This window comes from Diabrotica virgifera, chromosome 6 (genome assembly GCF_917563875.1).
Source record: "Diabrotica virgifera virgifera chromosome 6, PGI_DIABVI_V3a".
Taxonomy (NCBI): domain Eukaryota; kingdom Metazoa; phylum Arthropoda; class Insecta; order Coleoptera; family Chrysomelidae; genus Diabrotica; species Diabrotica virgifera.
The window spans coordinates 122,688,021-122,706,105 of NC_065448.1; the positions used below are offsets into that span (position 1 = coordinate 122,688,021).

Genomic DNA, 18,085 nt, shown 5'->3' on the forward strand with positions numbered 1-18,085 from the left:
AGTTAAAGCCCGAATTTCAGGCACTCCTAGGTTTGACTAGGCAATCCTCAGGTCTGACTAACGGTCTTAGTCAAAGCCCGAAATAAATTACAGTTTCGGCCTTTGACTAGTCAAACCTAGGAGTGACTAAGTTGGTCAGGCAAAGGTCGAAATTTAATTTTATAAAATCGGGGTTTGACTAGTCAAACCCCTATCAGCTATTAAAATGTAATTTGTTAGATTAGGTTTAATAAAACGTCATTTTTTAAATTAAATGTTTATTATTTTTATATTGTCGTAATTAAAATAAAAAAATTAGTGTTGATTCTCACATGTTGAGGCATTATGGCATTTAGTTTTTCGTAAGTATCTCCAGAACACTTCTATTTAGAAAAATGAAAACTGATGCGCTTATTTATCTTACAGAGATAAATCGATTCCATTAATTACGAATTTCTAGTACCGGTCATACGCATCTGTTTTGGGTAGGGTAACGGATATTTTATCGCATAACTTTTTTGTCATTTACTTCCAAGCACTTTTGACACTGGATTATTAAATTGTGAGGTATTATAGCACTAAAAGGTAATTTTGTTTCTAAGTCGGTAGAATGCACCGTTTCTAGAAAAATCGATTTGAAAATTTTTTGTTTTTTTTTTAGTTTGAAAAGACATTAAAAAAAACTATTTAGAAGAACGAAATCTGGTACGTTTTTTTGCGAAATTCTAGTACAGGTCATATATTATGCGTCCGTTTTGGGTAGGTTGACGGTTATTTTATCGCATAACTTTTTGTCTCTAATTTTTAAGCATTTTTTGATACTTGATGATTAAATTATGAGGTATTCTAGTACTAATAGCTACTTTTGCTTTAAGTCGGTAAAATACACCGTGTTTTTCTGATTATTTCATTTATAGGAGATTCTGACCAATAGAAAGCTAATATCCCGTCGTCAAGCATTACTTCAGATGCCCTTCGTTACTATGCAAAAATAAATATTCAGTAACATTAATGACAATTAATATTTTACAACTTGTCACAGAGAACACCAAGAAACACGTTTAACAAATATTCGGGTGAAGCTATCAATAAAATATTAGTTAAAATTATTTAAAAAGACAGTTTTATTCATGAAATAATCTCAGCGAATTACCCTCGATCTCTAAAATTATTATCGACTTGTTGCCCTCGTGCCACTTTGACATAAGGGGCCGTTCAAGTATTACGTAACGCAGGTTTGGGGGGGGGGGGTTAAAAATCTTCAAAAATTGCGTTACGCAATAGTTAAACACCCATTAGAGTGCGTTACGTAGGGGGGTCAAAAATCTTCAAAAATCACGTTACGTAATACTTGAACGCTCCCTAATTTCACTCCCCTTCGGGCCGTGAAATTAAAACTCTCAAAGTGTCACTCGGGAAAGAAATTGATAATTATAGAGTTGTCGTGCTATTACTACTGAAAATTTTTTTCAAATACAAAAAAACTAAAAATTTTGAAATTGATTTTTCTAGAAATCGGTGCATTTTATAGACTTAAAGTAAGAGTACCTTTTATTACTAGAATACCTTATAATTTAATAATCTAGTGTCAAAAATGCTTAGAAGTTAAAGACAAAAAAGTTATGCTATAAAATAACCGTTGCCCTACTCAAAATGGACGCCTATGACCGGTACTAGAAATTCGTAATTATTGATGGAATCGATTTATCTCTGGAAGATAAATAAGCGTACCAGTTTTCGTTTTTCTAAATATAAGTGTTCTGGGAATATTTAGCAAAAACTAAATGCCATAATGCCTCAACATGTGACAATCAACACTAATTTTTTTATTTTAATTACGACAATATAAAAATAATAAACATTAAATTTAAAAAATGACGTTTTATTAAACGACTAATCTAACAAATTACGAGATTTTAATAGCTAGATCGGGGTTTGACTAGTCAAAGCCCGATTTCGTAAAATTAAATTTCGACCTTTGCCTGACCAACTTAGTCTCTCCTAGGTTTGACTAGTCAAAGGCCGAAACTGTAATTTATTTCGGGCTTTGACTAAGACCGTCAGTCAGACCTGAGGATTGCCTAGTCAAACCTAGGGGTGCCTGAAATTCGGGCTTTGACTATAACATAACGACATAATAAAATCGCCTGTTCTAAAACAGGTCCATATTTCCGGTCTAACTTAACACGCTGACGGACAGTGAGTCAAATGTATAAGCAAGTATTGTGACACTATATGTATTTTGCAAAGTAGAATAGGGAAAATGCAATGTCTATAGAGACTGTGTCACATTACATCAATCGAAATTAGACGTCTATAAACGTACTGTCCGTCAACGTGTTAATTTTAAATTATACAGTGCGTCCATAAAGTAACGCATAAATTCATTATTTCGTAAAGCGGCGACTTTACGTTTCGACGTAATCGATTATTTTTTTAAATGAGAATAGTGGTCATGTGATAGATCATTTGAAAGGGTATTCAATTATCTATTCACCTAAATAAATATTAACATAATTCTTTCTACAGGGTGTTTTAAAAACTTTTTTTTATTAAATTAATTAAGAAAAAATGTATGTAATTTATTTAACTCAAAATACCTTTTACTGTTATCAGAAAACAGGAAAGAAATGTTTATTTGAGAAATAAATATTGTTTTTTGCTTAAATTCAATGTTAATGTTGCCACCCAGTTGCCTTATTGGCAGTTTGAACATTTTGTTTAAGCCAAAATTAATGTTTATTTTTCAAACAAAATTTTTTCTGTTTTCTGGCAGCAGTAAAGTGTATTTAGAATTAAATAAATTACATAAATTCATCTGTTTGTGTAAATTAATTTAATTAAAAAATTTTTTTGGACACCCTGTGTAAAAATTATGTTAATGTGTATAGTATTGAATAGAGAATTAAATACCATTTTAAACGAGCTATCACATGATCCCTATTCTAATTTAAAAAATCATTGATTACGTCATCACGCCCAGATTGATGACGTCACTAGTATGATATTTATGCTAAAAAATCGTAAATTAAAAATAAAAATCGACCTTTTTCAGGATTTGTCCCTAAAGTCGCTAGTTTACTAAATAATGAATTTATGCGTTACTTTATGGACGCACTGTATAGAAAAGATGTTAGATCCAACTGACGGGACCTTTGACTACAGAAGCTCCCAAAAGGAAAACAATACTTAAACTTATTCTTTTGCTCTGGTTGAACAACAATTCCATACCAAAGCAAGGTATTGTGTTCCCAGCAATTGAAAACCTAAAACTTTTAGAGTACCTGATTCCACTAAGAACGTTGATCGAGCCCAAAAAGATCCTATTTGCCTCACAACTTTCTAACAACCTTGCAAACAAAAACATTGATTAACATTTGTTGAATAATTCTGGAGGGTCGATAGAAATTAATAATCAAAAAGTCCAAGCAGGTAAACTAGTCACTACTGAAGAAAGACTAATTCTGTAAAGCGTTTGTCCCACCATTCCGCATGCTTTACTAAGTCAAGAAATTGAAAAATTTGGCCTTAATACCACGTCTCCCATGCCATTTCCCAAGATAAGTGCCGGTTTGCCAGAATTTAACAACGTTTAGAGTTTTAGACGACAAATTTTTATTACACCACCGCCCCGCTTGCCTAAATACCTGAATCCGTATAGCCAGGGAGGTAGTGTCAAATTTGATCGGAGCATTTTAGCATGGCTGCTTTCTTTTTATTTAGTTAGGTGTTCCAAAGCTTATTAACAAATGATGCGTCAGCTGGCCCAAAACCGGGGATTATAGACAAGAAAAGGTAAAATAAGAAAATTGATGGAAAAATGCTGCAACTTATGTCAAATATTTATCTACCTGACTTACAACTATTAATAGCCTTGCTGACTTCGCTCCTAGCTTTCAATCAGGCAATCCGGGTTCAAATCCTGGCGTTGATTTTTTTTTGTTTTTAAAATTGACATTTTATTTTGAAAAATATGTATTTTTGTAATATGTACCAGGTTTTTATTATTTATACGAGACAATATAAAAAAATCTCTATGTCTTTTATAGAATTATGCATAGAACTTATGAAATAGAACTATGCATTTGATCATAAATATTATGATTGACCTTAATAAGCAAAGTTGTTGTACATGATCCCCTGAAGCTTCCTGAGTTAGTACGACCAATTTAAGCGAAAAAGGGGGTTGCCCTCCCCACCCCCTCACGACATTTTTTTTTATTTTTTTGGACAAACTGTTTTTTCTTAATTTTATATGATGTAGAACCAAAAGATACATACAACCCTAATTTTTCACTTTTCTGTCACCAACCCCCATTTTTTAATAGCAATTAAATATTTCCCTGTTCTCTATAATACGGGTGTCCACTTATATTTTCCCCCATTTTAACTGCCTATAACTTCTAAACGGCTCAAGATAGAAATATGCGGTTTTCGCTGAAATGTTTTATTTTAGTAAGAGTTTTGTCTGAATGGACTGAATTTTTTATATCGCTTTCAAATACGAAAAGAAAAATGGCGGATTTTTGAAAAAAACGTTGTTGACTTTTTTTTAATGAAACACCCAGTATATTTTTTTGTAAATTGAAAGAAAGGTCACTCACCTATCAAGCGATATAAAGTTTTTCAAAATCGGTTGTCAAATCACTGAGTAATTAATTTTTAAAATGAGAGGTGCAACGTGGATACCATAGCAAATTGATATTACGTTATGTGATTTCCACATTGCATCTCTCATTTTAAAAATTAATTTCTCAGTCATTTGGCCACCGATTTTAAAAAAATTTATATCGTTGGATAGGGAAATGACCGTTTTTTCAAGTTTTTAGGTAAATTACCATTTTTTATTACGCTTTTAAATTAAAAATGGCGGATTTTTGAAAAAAAAACGTTGTTGACTTTTTTTTATTGAAACACCCAGTATGTTTTTTTGTAGCTTGAAAAAACGGTCATTTACCTATCCAGCGATATTAAATTTTTTAAAATCGGTTGTCAAATGACTGAGCAAATAATTTTTAAAATGAAAGATGCAATGTGGAAATCACATAACATAATATCATTTTGCTTAGTTACGTTATTTAGGTATGTGATATCCACGTTGCACCGCTCATTTTAAAAATTAATTACTCAGTGATTTTACAACCGATTTTGAAAATCTTTATATCGCTGGATAGGCGAATGAACTTTCTTTCAAGTTACAAAAAAATATACTGGGTGTTCCATTAAAAAAAAGTCAACAACGTTTTTTTCAAAAATCCGCCATTTTTATTTCCGTATTTGAAAACGATATAAAAAATTCAATCCATTCAGACAAAACTTTTACTAAAATAAAACATTTCATCGAAAACCGCATATTTCTATCTTAAGCCGTTTAGAAGTTATAGGCAGTTAAAATGGGGGAAAATATAAGTGGACACCCGGTACATAAAATACACCCTGTATATAAAAATGAATGTCCCTTATAGAATCGTGAACTATGCATTTAATCATAATATCATAATATTATGATGACCTCAAGCAAGGTTGTACATGAACCCGGGAAGGTTTCTGAGTTAATACATCCAACCTAAGTATGTAATCATTATTTACGCAGACACCAGAAAAACAACATTGTTTATTAGAAAAAAGTATACGCAATATTTTTGAGTATTTTTTGGCTTTCTGGTAATTTTTAGGTTTAAACATTATTTAGTTCTAAGGCGGTACGAACTTTGCCTGGTCAGCTAGTTAATAATAAAAAAATATTCTGGGACTAGTTTGGCAAAGATTAAAAAGTGTAAATAATTAATTTATGAATTTTGGATTGTAAGAAAAAAGCGTCAGCTGAATATTTTTTTATTATTAACTAGCTGACCCGGCAAACTTCGTACCGCCTTAGAACTAAATAATGTTTAAAAGTTAAATACCTAAAAATTACCAGAAAGCCAAATACTCAAAAATATTGCGTATACTTTTTTCTACCAAATGCATTAGTTTACGATTCTATAAGGGACATAGGTACAGCCAAACATTCATTTTTATATATTATAGAGAATAGGGAAATATTTAGATTGCTATTCAAAAATGGTGGTTGGTGATAGAAAAGTGAACTTTTCACCTCCCTTTTCACTTAGATTGTTGGTCTTACCAACTCAGGAACCTGCAGGGGCCCTACAACAAATTTGCTTATTAAGATCAATCATAATTGTGATCAAATACATAGTTTGCAATTCTATAAAAGACATATAGATTTTTTTATATTGTCTCGTATAAATAATACAAACATGGTATTATAAAAATATGTAATTATTTTTCAAAATAAAATGTCAATTTTAAAAACAAAAAAAATTCAACGCCAGGATTTGACCCGGATTGCTTGAGTGAAAGCTAGGAGCGAAGTTAGCAAGGCTATTAATAGTTGTAAGTCAGGTAGACAAATATTTGACATAAGTTGTAGCGTTTTCCATCAAGTTTCATATTTTACCTTTTCTTGTCTAAAATCCCCGGTTTTGGGCTAGCTGACACATTATTTGTTAATAAGCTTTGGAACACCTAAATAAATAAAAAGAAAGCAGCCATGCTAAAATGCTCCGGTCAAATTTGACACTACCTCCCTGGCTAGTATTATTTAGTCATGAAAAGAGCAACTATAGATTTTTTTTGTGACAAGATTTCTTGGTATGTTTTTCATGTAAAAGATAAGGTCATACCGCAGCAACAAAACAACACAAGAATCAGTTTCTGAAAATTATAACCATAACCCCAAATCCCAAACATCTTCACAATCCACACATCCGCAAATAATTTCAACTAACCTCTCAAAAACTCCAACCACACAACCAATCATCAGTATAGATACAACCCAGTCTACAAAAAATAGCTCAAAACGCAATTTGAAGGAAATAGACACACATCCCTCACCGCAAGGTGCTAATTCAGAAAACCCAAGTCTAGGCCCGTTTGTTAAATCAAATTGCTCCATCCAAGAAAACCACAAAAATGTAAGAAAAATACTCCAACGCACGTACTTATGGAACCGGCCAAATCATCCTTCTCAGAGTAAAACCCTCAATTTATTCTTAATTCTCATCAAATACTCGATCTATTTGAAAATGTTTATGGTGCACAGGATCCAGTCAGCGTTACAAAAAACTACACTAGCGACTTTGAAGCTTTAGTGAAAACGTTAACAGCGATATACCCTTATTTCAAACAAAGATCCATTAAAGCTAGATGTACAAAAATAAGAAAGAAACTACTGATAGAATTACAGATGACTTACTTGGATACTGAGTCATTAGAGACTGAAAGTGAGTTTCTCTGGGATCGAGTCATTAACTTATGTAACAATCCCAAATTTTAATTTTTATTTATTGTATACGGGCTTTTCTTCAATTTTACAGTAGAATATTACAGGTTTTTGCAATAACCTTCCGACGCTCCAAATACTGGTAGTTCTGGCCAGATACAATTTAGATATTATAATTTGTCTTCCGGAAGCTAATTTCAAAAATGAAAAGATATGAGCTTTAAAAAATTTAAAAAGTACTGCCAAAAGAGAACTAGCCAAGAAATGATTCAATAAAATTGTGTTTTGACTAGGAAAGTTTTGGGGTAGTTCTGGTTTCTTTTATTATATATGGATTTTGGGCTGGTGAATCCGAATATGAGGTTTGCGGACAAAATTTCTTGCCGAAACATTGAAAAAATCGCGAAAACTTTCAGCTTTTTTCCGCTTTTTTGCTCAAATCTCGAAAACTATTAAATTTTAGTAAATGGTTTGTCAACAAATATTAAAGTACTTAAAATTATCTACAAATATCACTACTTACTTTACAAGACTTTGAGCAAGCGCGTTGCTTATCTGGAAGTGTCAGCAATCGCACTCGATCCGCAGAAAATTGACCAGCCGTGCTTCACACAACAGGTGTACGAAAACACTGATTTTAGCCCTTTCTATGCCAGGCCTTAATTTGCATGTTGGTCCCTCAATCCCAAAGGTTTTTTATGCTTAGAGTCCCATTGCCTTTTATATACGTCGCATATAAATAAACAAATAAATTTCCAAAACATATTTTTAACGAGTTTTTTTTAATCAACTTAAACGTTTTCTTTTCAAAATTACTCATCAGAGAGCAAAACCAACTTGAACAAAATGTAACTAAGTTAAAAAAAAATAATGTAATGTAAATTAACATTAAAAGTTTTCTTTTTTGTGGTACTCAAAACATGACAATACGCAAAGGCCGACTCCGCATCTTGCACACATGTATCTCGATTCGCTTCTCTTTTTTTCTGGTCTTTTCTGTGGCTAAAAACGCTTCACCTTCTAGCAGCTACCTATAAGCGTTGCCACTAGTGCTACAATATAACATAAAATATATCTAAAATATGTGAACAAATATATACGGCAATGGGTCCGCATGACCTGTCTTAAGTGCCAACATTTTGAGGCTTTGGGAACAATAATCTAACATTTTCGGACATATATTTCTACGGCATTGGGACACCAATGAGTCTAAAATTTTATAAGCAACGCATATTTTCGGCTTTGGTAAATTGAGACCATAACACCTTGAACGTATATATACGGCGGCTGGGAATACAGACCCACTTTTTCAAAAACATATATATGCAGCGTTGAGACAGAACGGGTTAAGGTACATACAAATGACGGATACCACAGTTTTTACGTCATGGGTGGCATTTCTTGTATTGCACCAAAACATGCAATAGCTCCTAACCAATCCATTCCTCCCCTAAAAACTAAACCCGCACCTGAAGTTTATGGAAGTCAGAGAGCTGTTCAACTAATACATTTTGAAAGGACAAAACCTCAAGGTTTATCAGAAATCAAGATCCGAAGGGAATGTTCACACCAACTGAAACTGTGCCTCCATCTGTGCCTGATCTTCTGTGGCTCTAAGGGAAAAACAGAGACATTCTCGGTATTTTAGGATGGAATGGATTCATGGAAGCTGTGAGAAGAGACATACCATATTCATATTGTAAAATAACATTTATTATTTGAAGAGAAAACGAGGAGAAATTTATCAAATGACAGCATTCTAATAAAAACTAAAGTTTTGGAATGTAAAAAGTGGGTTTTACAGAGACCGTTAAAAATTGGCAGTTTTCAACTTGTATTTTAGACCGAACTGTTCGTCTGAAAAAAAAGTAAATAGTGATATTTGTAGATTATTTTAAGTACTTTAATTTCTGTTAACAGACCATTTACTAAAAGTTAATAGTTTTCGAGATTTGAGCAAAAAAGCGGAAAAAAGCTGAAATTTTTCGATTTTCTCGCGATTTTTTCAATGTTCCGGCAAGAAATTTTGTCCGCAAACCTCATATTCGGATTCAGCAGCCCAAAATCCATATATAATGAAAGAAATCAGAACTACCCCAAAATTTTCCCACTAGGGAGCTCGTAGAGTACAAATTAACTGAAAAAAAAAATAGCCGGTGGCGAAGTAGGTATCTTTGTAAAGAAGTCAATTGAAACCACACTAATTTCTCTCCAAACTAATATAGCAGCCATTTTTCATTAAGAGGAAACAGTAGCGATCAACAGGTAGCGAAAACGCGTTCCAAGATTGCGGCTGTAATTTTGAATATTTTTTCGAGATATTTGGCACACGTATTCGTAATATAATAAGAATGGCGGTACAGAGCTCAACTTGAAAAAATATTAATATGTGGAAATTACTCTGTAATTAAATACAATATTAAAAAAACGAGCCTGTACCGCCATTAAGAAGAACAAAAAAATACACTTTCTTCAAATAAACTTTTTTATCCGATGCCTAGATTTTGTGTCATTTTGGAACTACTAAAATTTTTTATTTCATTGGTAGTTCCAAAATGACACAAAATCTAGGCATCTGATAAAAAAGTTTATTTGAAGAAAGTGTATTTTTTTGTTCTTCTGAATGGCGGTACAGGCTCGTTTTTTAATATTGTATTTAATTACAGAGTAATTTCCACATATGAATATATTTTTCAAATTGGGCTCTGTACCGCCATTCTTTATTATATTACAAATACGTGTGCCAAATATCTCGAAAAAATATTCAAAATTACAGCCGCAATCTTGGAACGCGTTTTGGTTACCTGTTGATTGCTACTGTATCACCTTAAACTTAACTTAAGTCCAAATATCTACGTTTGAAACTTATACCTACCTTTATCAACGCAACTAGACTCAGAAGTATTAACTGCACTCTTACAACAAATTCTCCAACCCAGACTTATTTTGGGCTATTTGAATGCCCACTTAAACTTCAATCTCACACATAAAACTCATAAGAGTTTTATTTTATTACGGTATATGTGTACATACGGATAAAAGAAGCGGAAAACAGATTGGCAAAAATAAAATATATTGAATATTTTTAAAAATTAGAGAATATGCCTGGAGAGAAAATATTACTCTGTTATATTCTCTTTAAAATCTTTGACCTATTTTGCTGTCAAGCGGTAAACCGTCATGGGTAGGCGTTATGGATAAAATATTACAAGATGGTTTTCAATTTCCATGCGAGGCGAGTACGTACTATCCGCTTGAGAGAAATTTGTAATATTTTCAAGTAAAATTTAATAAAAAATTTTGGTCTTGGTAAAAGGTATATTATTTTAAAAAGCCCTATAGGGCTACAAACATCGAACAGAACGTTTTCGCTCTAAAAAGAGCATCATCAGTGTTGCAAGAACATGGTGAGCCAACCAAAAAATACGAAGGTCAAAGCCTTTCAAAAATGGACTAAAAGTCACATCAAATTGCTAACACAGCAAATTCCAAAGGATGGATATAATCCCTAAGGATATGGCCCTAGGATAACATATGACTCCCACACGTTGTAAGTGGGTCAAAGGTAACAAATAAGGTCATTATGTTACAAGAGCTGACAGGCAACTTGAAATTCTTCCTAGTGGATTTGTAATATTTTGTTAATACCTTTTGATCTACTTTCTACACAATCGAAATTTAAACATTATTTTTATATAGAATGTTTCTAATATTAAAGGCATGGAAATTTGTCTTTTAACTTTACAAATAGATCTTGTCGAATAGTGTTTATTTCAACACAAGCTCAACAGCAGAGAGGCCGGCCATCAACAGTGGATGACATACCTATTTTTTCATTTTTTTATTTTTATTTATATCCATTTCTCTTTTTCATATTCTTCTGACTCAGAAAGCTTGAATAATATTTTTGGGATAATTGAACTAATTATTGTATATGTTTTTTGTTAAACCTTTTCAAATGAAAGCTTGCTGATCGCAACTCATAAGAGTTCATAAAATCTTGAACTAGCATGACCGCTCCTGACCACAAAATATAAAATATTGCCAAATTTTGGTATAAATCAATAGGACACAATTATTAAAAGTGACATTTAATAAAATTTAGAAGTGCAAAGTTTAGAGTCCAATATATCAACTGAAAACTTTCATTGCATGCCTTTCCTATTTATAAACTCATATATTTTCAGTAACAAGCTTATAATCAGGATACTAAATTAGTTTTTAACGTTAACTGGCAGAAGAGAAGAAGAGACAGAACAGAATTTACAAATCTTCTAATTATCCCTCTTAGATTAGATAATTAAACAAGGGATAAATTAAATGGATTACGGGTATAGAGAAAGTCAGTCTGAATAATCCATTGCGGCTTGCGTTAACTGTGCACAAGATACTTAACAGTAGTTGAGATCTGTCTAATGTCTAAAAGTACTAGAAATAATATAATATAGAAAAATTAGACTAAACCAATATATTTGTACAGAATTTAACGACAAAAATAAATTACATAACCAATAGGAAATGAAACAAGAAGAACAACGAGAATTTAGAAAATAATTAAACACATTAGGGTAGAAATATAAGGTAGGTGGCGACCACCTAGCAAGTCACATCCACGCGCTCATCAGAGACGTATGGCAAGAAGAGAAAATACCCGACGACTGGAAGAAAAGTATAGTATGCCCGATCTATAAAAAAGGAGACAAACTCCAGTGCAAAAACTACCGTGGAATCTCTCTACTATGTACAGCATACAAAGTCCTCACGTATATTATAAACCAGCGGCTCCAACCACTAGCAGAAAATATTATTGGAGAGTATCAGACGGGCTTCCGACGGGGAAGATCGACACTGGATCAAATATTCACAGTAAAACAGATCTTGAGCAAAGCATGGGAACACGATATTGATGTTCACAACGTGTTTGTAGACTTCAAACAGGCATACGACTCAGTCAAAAGGAACAAACTATACTATATATTGGCTGAATTGGCAATACCACACAAGTTAATAAGACTCATTAAAGCCACAATGGATGAAACTCAGGCATGTGTACGAATACAAAACCACCGGACAGACTTTTTTAACATTTCGCAGGGACTAAAACAGTGAGATGGGCTGGCCCCAACATTGTTTAACCTGTCACTGGAGTATGCGGTTAGGCAAATGCAAACTGGACGAGGAAATCTACTGACCAACCGAACGGTTCAACTGGCCGCTTATGCTGATGATATTAATATTATGAGTAGAACATCAACAGGAGCACAGGAAACATATGCAGAGTTAAAAACACAAACAAAAATGCTAGGTCTGGAAATTAACACAGAAAAAACAAAAATAATGACTCAGACGAGAAGAAATATAGTCCCAGAAAACATTATACATGAAGATGACATTGAAACGGTTGAAAAGTTTACATACCTGGGAGTAGAAGAGTAGAAATATATGCCGACGGATCAGAAGAAGGAGAAATAAGGAAGAGAATAACGCAGGCAAACAGAGCTTATTTTGCCCTCTCCCATATATTTCGGTCAAAAAGTGTCCACCGAAATACAAAGATGAGAATCTATAAAACCTTAATTCGACCAATAACATGCTATGGCAGTGAAGTCTGGGTGCTGAAAGAAACATCCAAAAACAAACTCGACACATTCGAAAGGAAAGTACTTAGGAGAATACTAGGACCTGTGAGGGAAAACGGAATCTTCAGAAGTCGATACAACAACGAGCTTTATTAGATTACAAAGATTGCAATGGGCTGGACATGTGATAAGAATGGGAGAGGATAGGCTACCAAAACGAGCACTGAATGTTAGAATGCAAGGAAAGAGACCGGTTGGGAAGCCACGAAAGCGCTGGGAAGACACAGTAAACAGCGACGCACAAGCCCTTTTAGGAGTCCGTGTATGGAGAAGAGCAGCCACAGACAGGCAAGGGTGGAGGCAAAAAATAAAGGAGGCCAAGGCTCAATTTGGGCTGTAGTGCCGTAGAAGAAGAAGAGGGTAGAAAGTAGAAGAAGCAAGCCAAACGAACCAAAAATCAATAAAAGGAAAACCAGAAATGAGGGACAAACTAACATACAATAAACAATAGTGTCATGAAAAACATACACTTGGCTGAAACTTTAGATTTGCGGAAACTTTATGCCATACTAGACATACAAATAAATAAACAAGAAGATAAAAAAACAAATTTACAACACAATATTAAAATCAGTGTAAACCTATGGAGCTCAAGGGTGGCAATTAACCAACAAGTACAAAGATAAATTACTAGCCACTGAGATGGACTTTTGGAGAAGGTCAGCAAGAAGATCTAGACTAGAACACATAAGAAACGACGACATTAGACAACAAATGGAAATAGAAAGAACAATCATAGATGAGATCGAAAGACAACAGCTAGTTTGGTACGGACACGTAAGACGAATGGACGAAAGTAGAATCCCCAAAAAAGTGTTAGAATGGACCCCCACAGAAAAATGAAAACGAGGAAGACCAGCTACTACATGGATAAAGGGCATCTCCAAGGCGGTGTTTGAAAGAAATCTAAGAGAGGAAGACTGCCACAACAGAAAGGAGTGGCGATTAGGAACGGAAAGGCGTAGAACGCTATAAAACCGATATAATATATCGCACCCTCAGTAATATATAGGCACAATTCAAAGTAGATTTTTGGGAAATTGCGTTTAAAGATTCTGGTTTCCAACATTACAGCTATTTTTTCAAATAATATGATTATTATTTAAGGTATAAATATGAAATTTGACAGATTTGTTACTGAATAATTGCACTATAATAGCAATGAGAAAAAATATTAATATAAATAAATTCCTTTAATTACATGTAATTGAAAAAAATACTTTTAAGTTAGTCCCATATAGTACAAAAAACATAACAGAAATAAGGAACTGTTTAAATGTGATCCCTTATACACCCTTATTAATGCTTGGTCATTGTTTATGCGAAATAGCGATACATTATGAATTAGACCCAATTTATTTATTATAATTTGCATAATATAACGGCTCAACTAAAAACTGTTCTATATAATACAAAATGTTAAAACACAAACTCACCAGGATTTTCGTCATAGAAAGACGTGTTATTGATTGCTCCCTTGTAGCAGTAAAAACCAGAGGTGACCGGAGAGAGCGGGAGAGAGGCACTAATATATTTACCGAACCACTCATGTTCTTTTTCTCTTTCTGTCAACGCTAACCGGTAGAGAATTTCATTTTGTGCCCATATCATTAAAAATCACAGTTAACACAAATTTTGAGTTGAGCCCTTATATTACTTAGGGTGCGATATATAGAAAATAAAAGAATAAAGACTTAATAAAAAAATAATAATATAACGAATATAACAATATAATGGGTTTGTTCCAACACAACGAGAAACTGTCCATGTAACGATCACCGTCCTGCGCAGTAAACACAATAACCCATGGAACGCATGATATACACACAGAACGCATGGAACGTATTATTTTGTAGTAACGTGATAGTTACATGACGGTTCTTCGTTGTGTTGAAAAAAACCTATAGTCAATATAAAATCATGACAAATAGACTTACAACTAAGCTTGACGGATACCAAGCAAGAGAGCAAGCTGGATTCAGGAAGGGTTTTAGTCCTAGCGACCATGTGCCAACAGTAAAAATACTGATTGAAAAATCGAACGAATATCAAATCCCATTATACCTGGCATTCATAGACTTCCGAAAGGCGTTTGGTAGCATAGAACATGGGACAATGAAAAACTTACTACAGAATTGCAGAATTCCACGGCAGAATTGACTACAGGTACAGGGACTTAATAACAAACATATACAAAAACGCGAGCACCACCATAAAATTGACCGACAAGCACGCTACAGAACCAATAAAATTGGAAAGGAGAGTCATGTATATTGAGTCACTCAAGGAGAGAAGTATGGAAGACATATTTAAAAAATTAGAATGGAAAACATATGGAATATGAATAAATGCGAGCTGTTGAACCACTTGAGATATACAGACGATATAGTCCTGATAACAGATATGAAGGAAGAGTTCCTTTAAGTAACTACATTTCTTGAACTACAATGAAATGGCAATTATATTCAAACACTTTAACTTTCCAGTGGCTCAGAAATATAAGTTTTCTATAATTGATTTCTGATGTTACGTACCCGCCTGACGCGCTTCCTTACACGCTTCATACATTCCCTGCCTAACTTCTGGATAATCATCTGCAATTGTTTCTCCCACTGTCACGAATCGTTCCACAGCCAAGTTGACAGCCTGTCCCACTCTTGCCACAGCTGACGGTCGCAAATTTCCGGCACTTCCATGTTGTTCTATTAGCGACGAAATCTGGAAGAGAAAAACTTTATTCACAAAATGGTTTTTATACACGATTCAAATGTTGTTTTTAATTAAAAGCTGCTTTAATTAAATTTTAATTGCTACCTACGGAGATTTTATTTTCTGTTGGTTGCTCATTGTAAATTAGCATGCAAATATTTGTCAGAAAATTGTTTAGAAGTCAATTTATAGAATGAACGAAATTAGTATCACGGATCCATCTAATTTTCTTAAAACAAAACTAATATTAAAGTGTAATATTTAGTATTTGGGAAAATTAGTAGATATTATTTTATATAGGTTTTACAATAATAAAACAAATAATGACAGTGTTCAAATATTTGCAGCTTTGAAAAAGCATTTAAGATAAACTCTGTTATATTTTTAAATACAATTACTATTAGAGTTAACAATTTAAAAATTTTTAAACTTACTACTACTATAAATCAATAGAATTTTACCTCACTAAATTTACAGTAAATTCTATATAGTCCAGATAGCCACTGCGCATCCGCTAGGAAAAATATTCTAATTCGGATTCTTTGCACAATCTTACCAAAAAGGACTCCTTTTAACAAATTTGCATGTTGCCAGGACCAAAAAGTGGTCAAAAATTTTTTAAACGTTTTTATTTGTTTTTTCCTAAAATTACTTTTTTTTGCACGGAAAAAAGTTTTTTTAGGTTTTTTGAATCATTCCAAAGAGAAAAGGTCTTTAGTGACTTTTCTCTAAAAGTGATAGTTTTTGACATATAAGTCACTCTTGATTCGCAATTAAAAAACAAAGGAATTTTGAACATTGTATTGCAAAAACTCTTCGGGATTTCATCAATCGATGTTTAAAGAATATCTACCTACCTTGGCAACATTCAAATTTTCAGTTTTTCACATAGTCTTTGAGGGTTAAAAATGGCCAATTTCGCAATTTTTCAATTTTTAATCGCTTATATGTCAAAAACTATCATTTTTAGAAAAAAGTCACTAAAGACCTTTTCTGTTTGGAATGATCCAAAAAACCTAAAAAAGCTTTTTTCCATGCAATAAAAATAATTTTAGGAAAAAAACAAAAAAAAAACCTTTAAAAAATTTTTGACCACCTTTTGGTCCTGGCAACATGGAAATTTGTTAAAAGGAGTCCTTTTTGAGTAAGATTGTGCAAAAAATCCGAATTAGAATATTTTTCCTAGCGGATGCGCAGTGGCTTTCTGGACTAATAGTTATGAATAAATTAAGTTTTATTCTATGTTTCCAAGCAGTATTTTCAATTCTATTGGCAAATGAAGCTGACATTAAATGTTTAGATATTTATGATAAGTAATTAGTTTTTTTACGTCATTTACAGTCCCTATTTGGTTATCCAATAAAGAAAGCAATAATTCATTAATTTTGTCTACCACCCCTAGAATTTTCTTACAGTTAATAGACCGAGAACTGAAGGTCAAATATCATCTTCATAAGTTATACGAAGTTTGGAGTGAAAGTAGAAAATTAATATAGTCACTGAAGGTTTTCACCTCCGATTTCGTTAAACCTCCATAGATTTTCATAAAAATTGGTTAGTAGTTAGAGGACACCTCAAGAAATAAAAATGTTATGGTCCAACTTGCGCTTTTACCCTGAGGGTGGATCCCACAAATCGACAGAGAGATACATTTTAAGCCAAATTTGTTACATCAAGTTATTAAAATAAATCAATACTTTTTCAATTATCAAAGATCAAGTATTTAAATCTTTCGTGAAAAAAATGCATGGAGTTAAGCGGTTTCTCATAAATTATTTAAAAACTATAAGCTATAAAAAAAATTTACTATTAACAAAATTAAAGATAATAAAAAATCGAATAGATTTCTTATTTGAAATAGCTATTTGTATAACAAGGGAGGAAAGTGTAACTTTTCCTCCCGAGAATGAAGTTTACTGCCCGACGCGTAGCGGAGGGCAGTAATCATTCAAGGGAGGAAAAGGCACTTTACTCCCATGTTATACATATGGTTTTTCCACCTTCCTCAAATAACAAGTAATTTTGTCATTTTTACTTAATTTATTTATGTAACTAACCAACAAAATTTATTAGAACTAAAACAACAAGTAGGTACAATATAACTGTCAGCTGTCAAATATAAGTCAAATTATTAATGTAAACATTGTTAAATCAAAATAACAATTTACTGTTTTTTACCATTCTGCAAAATATAGGATGTTTTATAAATAAACGTTAAAATGTATAGATACTCCGTAATAGAAAATAGATATTATACAGGGCGTCAGTAAGTTATATTTCATGAATGAAATATTATGACGTCACTTTTACTTTTCCTCCCTAGGGAGGAAAAATATTTTCCTCCCTAGGGAGGAAAAGTACAACTTTGCTCCCTACAATCAGGTCCGGAAAAGTATACTTTCGGTAGAGGTAGGTGGAAAAACATTTTACTATTAATTGAAAGTGAGTTATAGGTAATTGAATGTATATT

At 32.9% G+C, this 18,085-nt stretch overlaps 1 protein-coding gene across 1 annotated transcript in view; it reads right to left on the bottom strand.

The window, feature by feature from the left end:
- Nucleotides 1–15,766, bottom strand: part of LOC114335921 (alpha-catulin) — a 251,727-nt gene extending 235,961 nt beyond the window's left edge. The window contains exons 1-2 of the mRNA XM_050653033.1: nucleotides 15,725–15,766; nucleotides 15,441–15,624 (exon numbers count right to left, since the gene is read on the bottom strand). Of these exons, the coding sequence (XP_050508990.1) occupies nucleotides 15,441–15,624; nucleotides 15,725–15,766 (226 nt within the window). The remainder of the gene's footprint in view (nucleotides 1–15,440; nucleotides 15,625–15,724) is intronic.
- Between the last annotated feature and the right edge of the window lie 2,319 nt (nucleotides 15,767–18,085).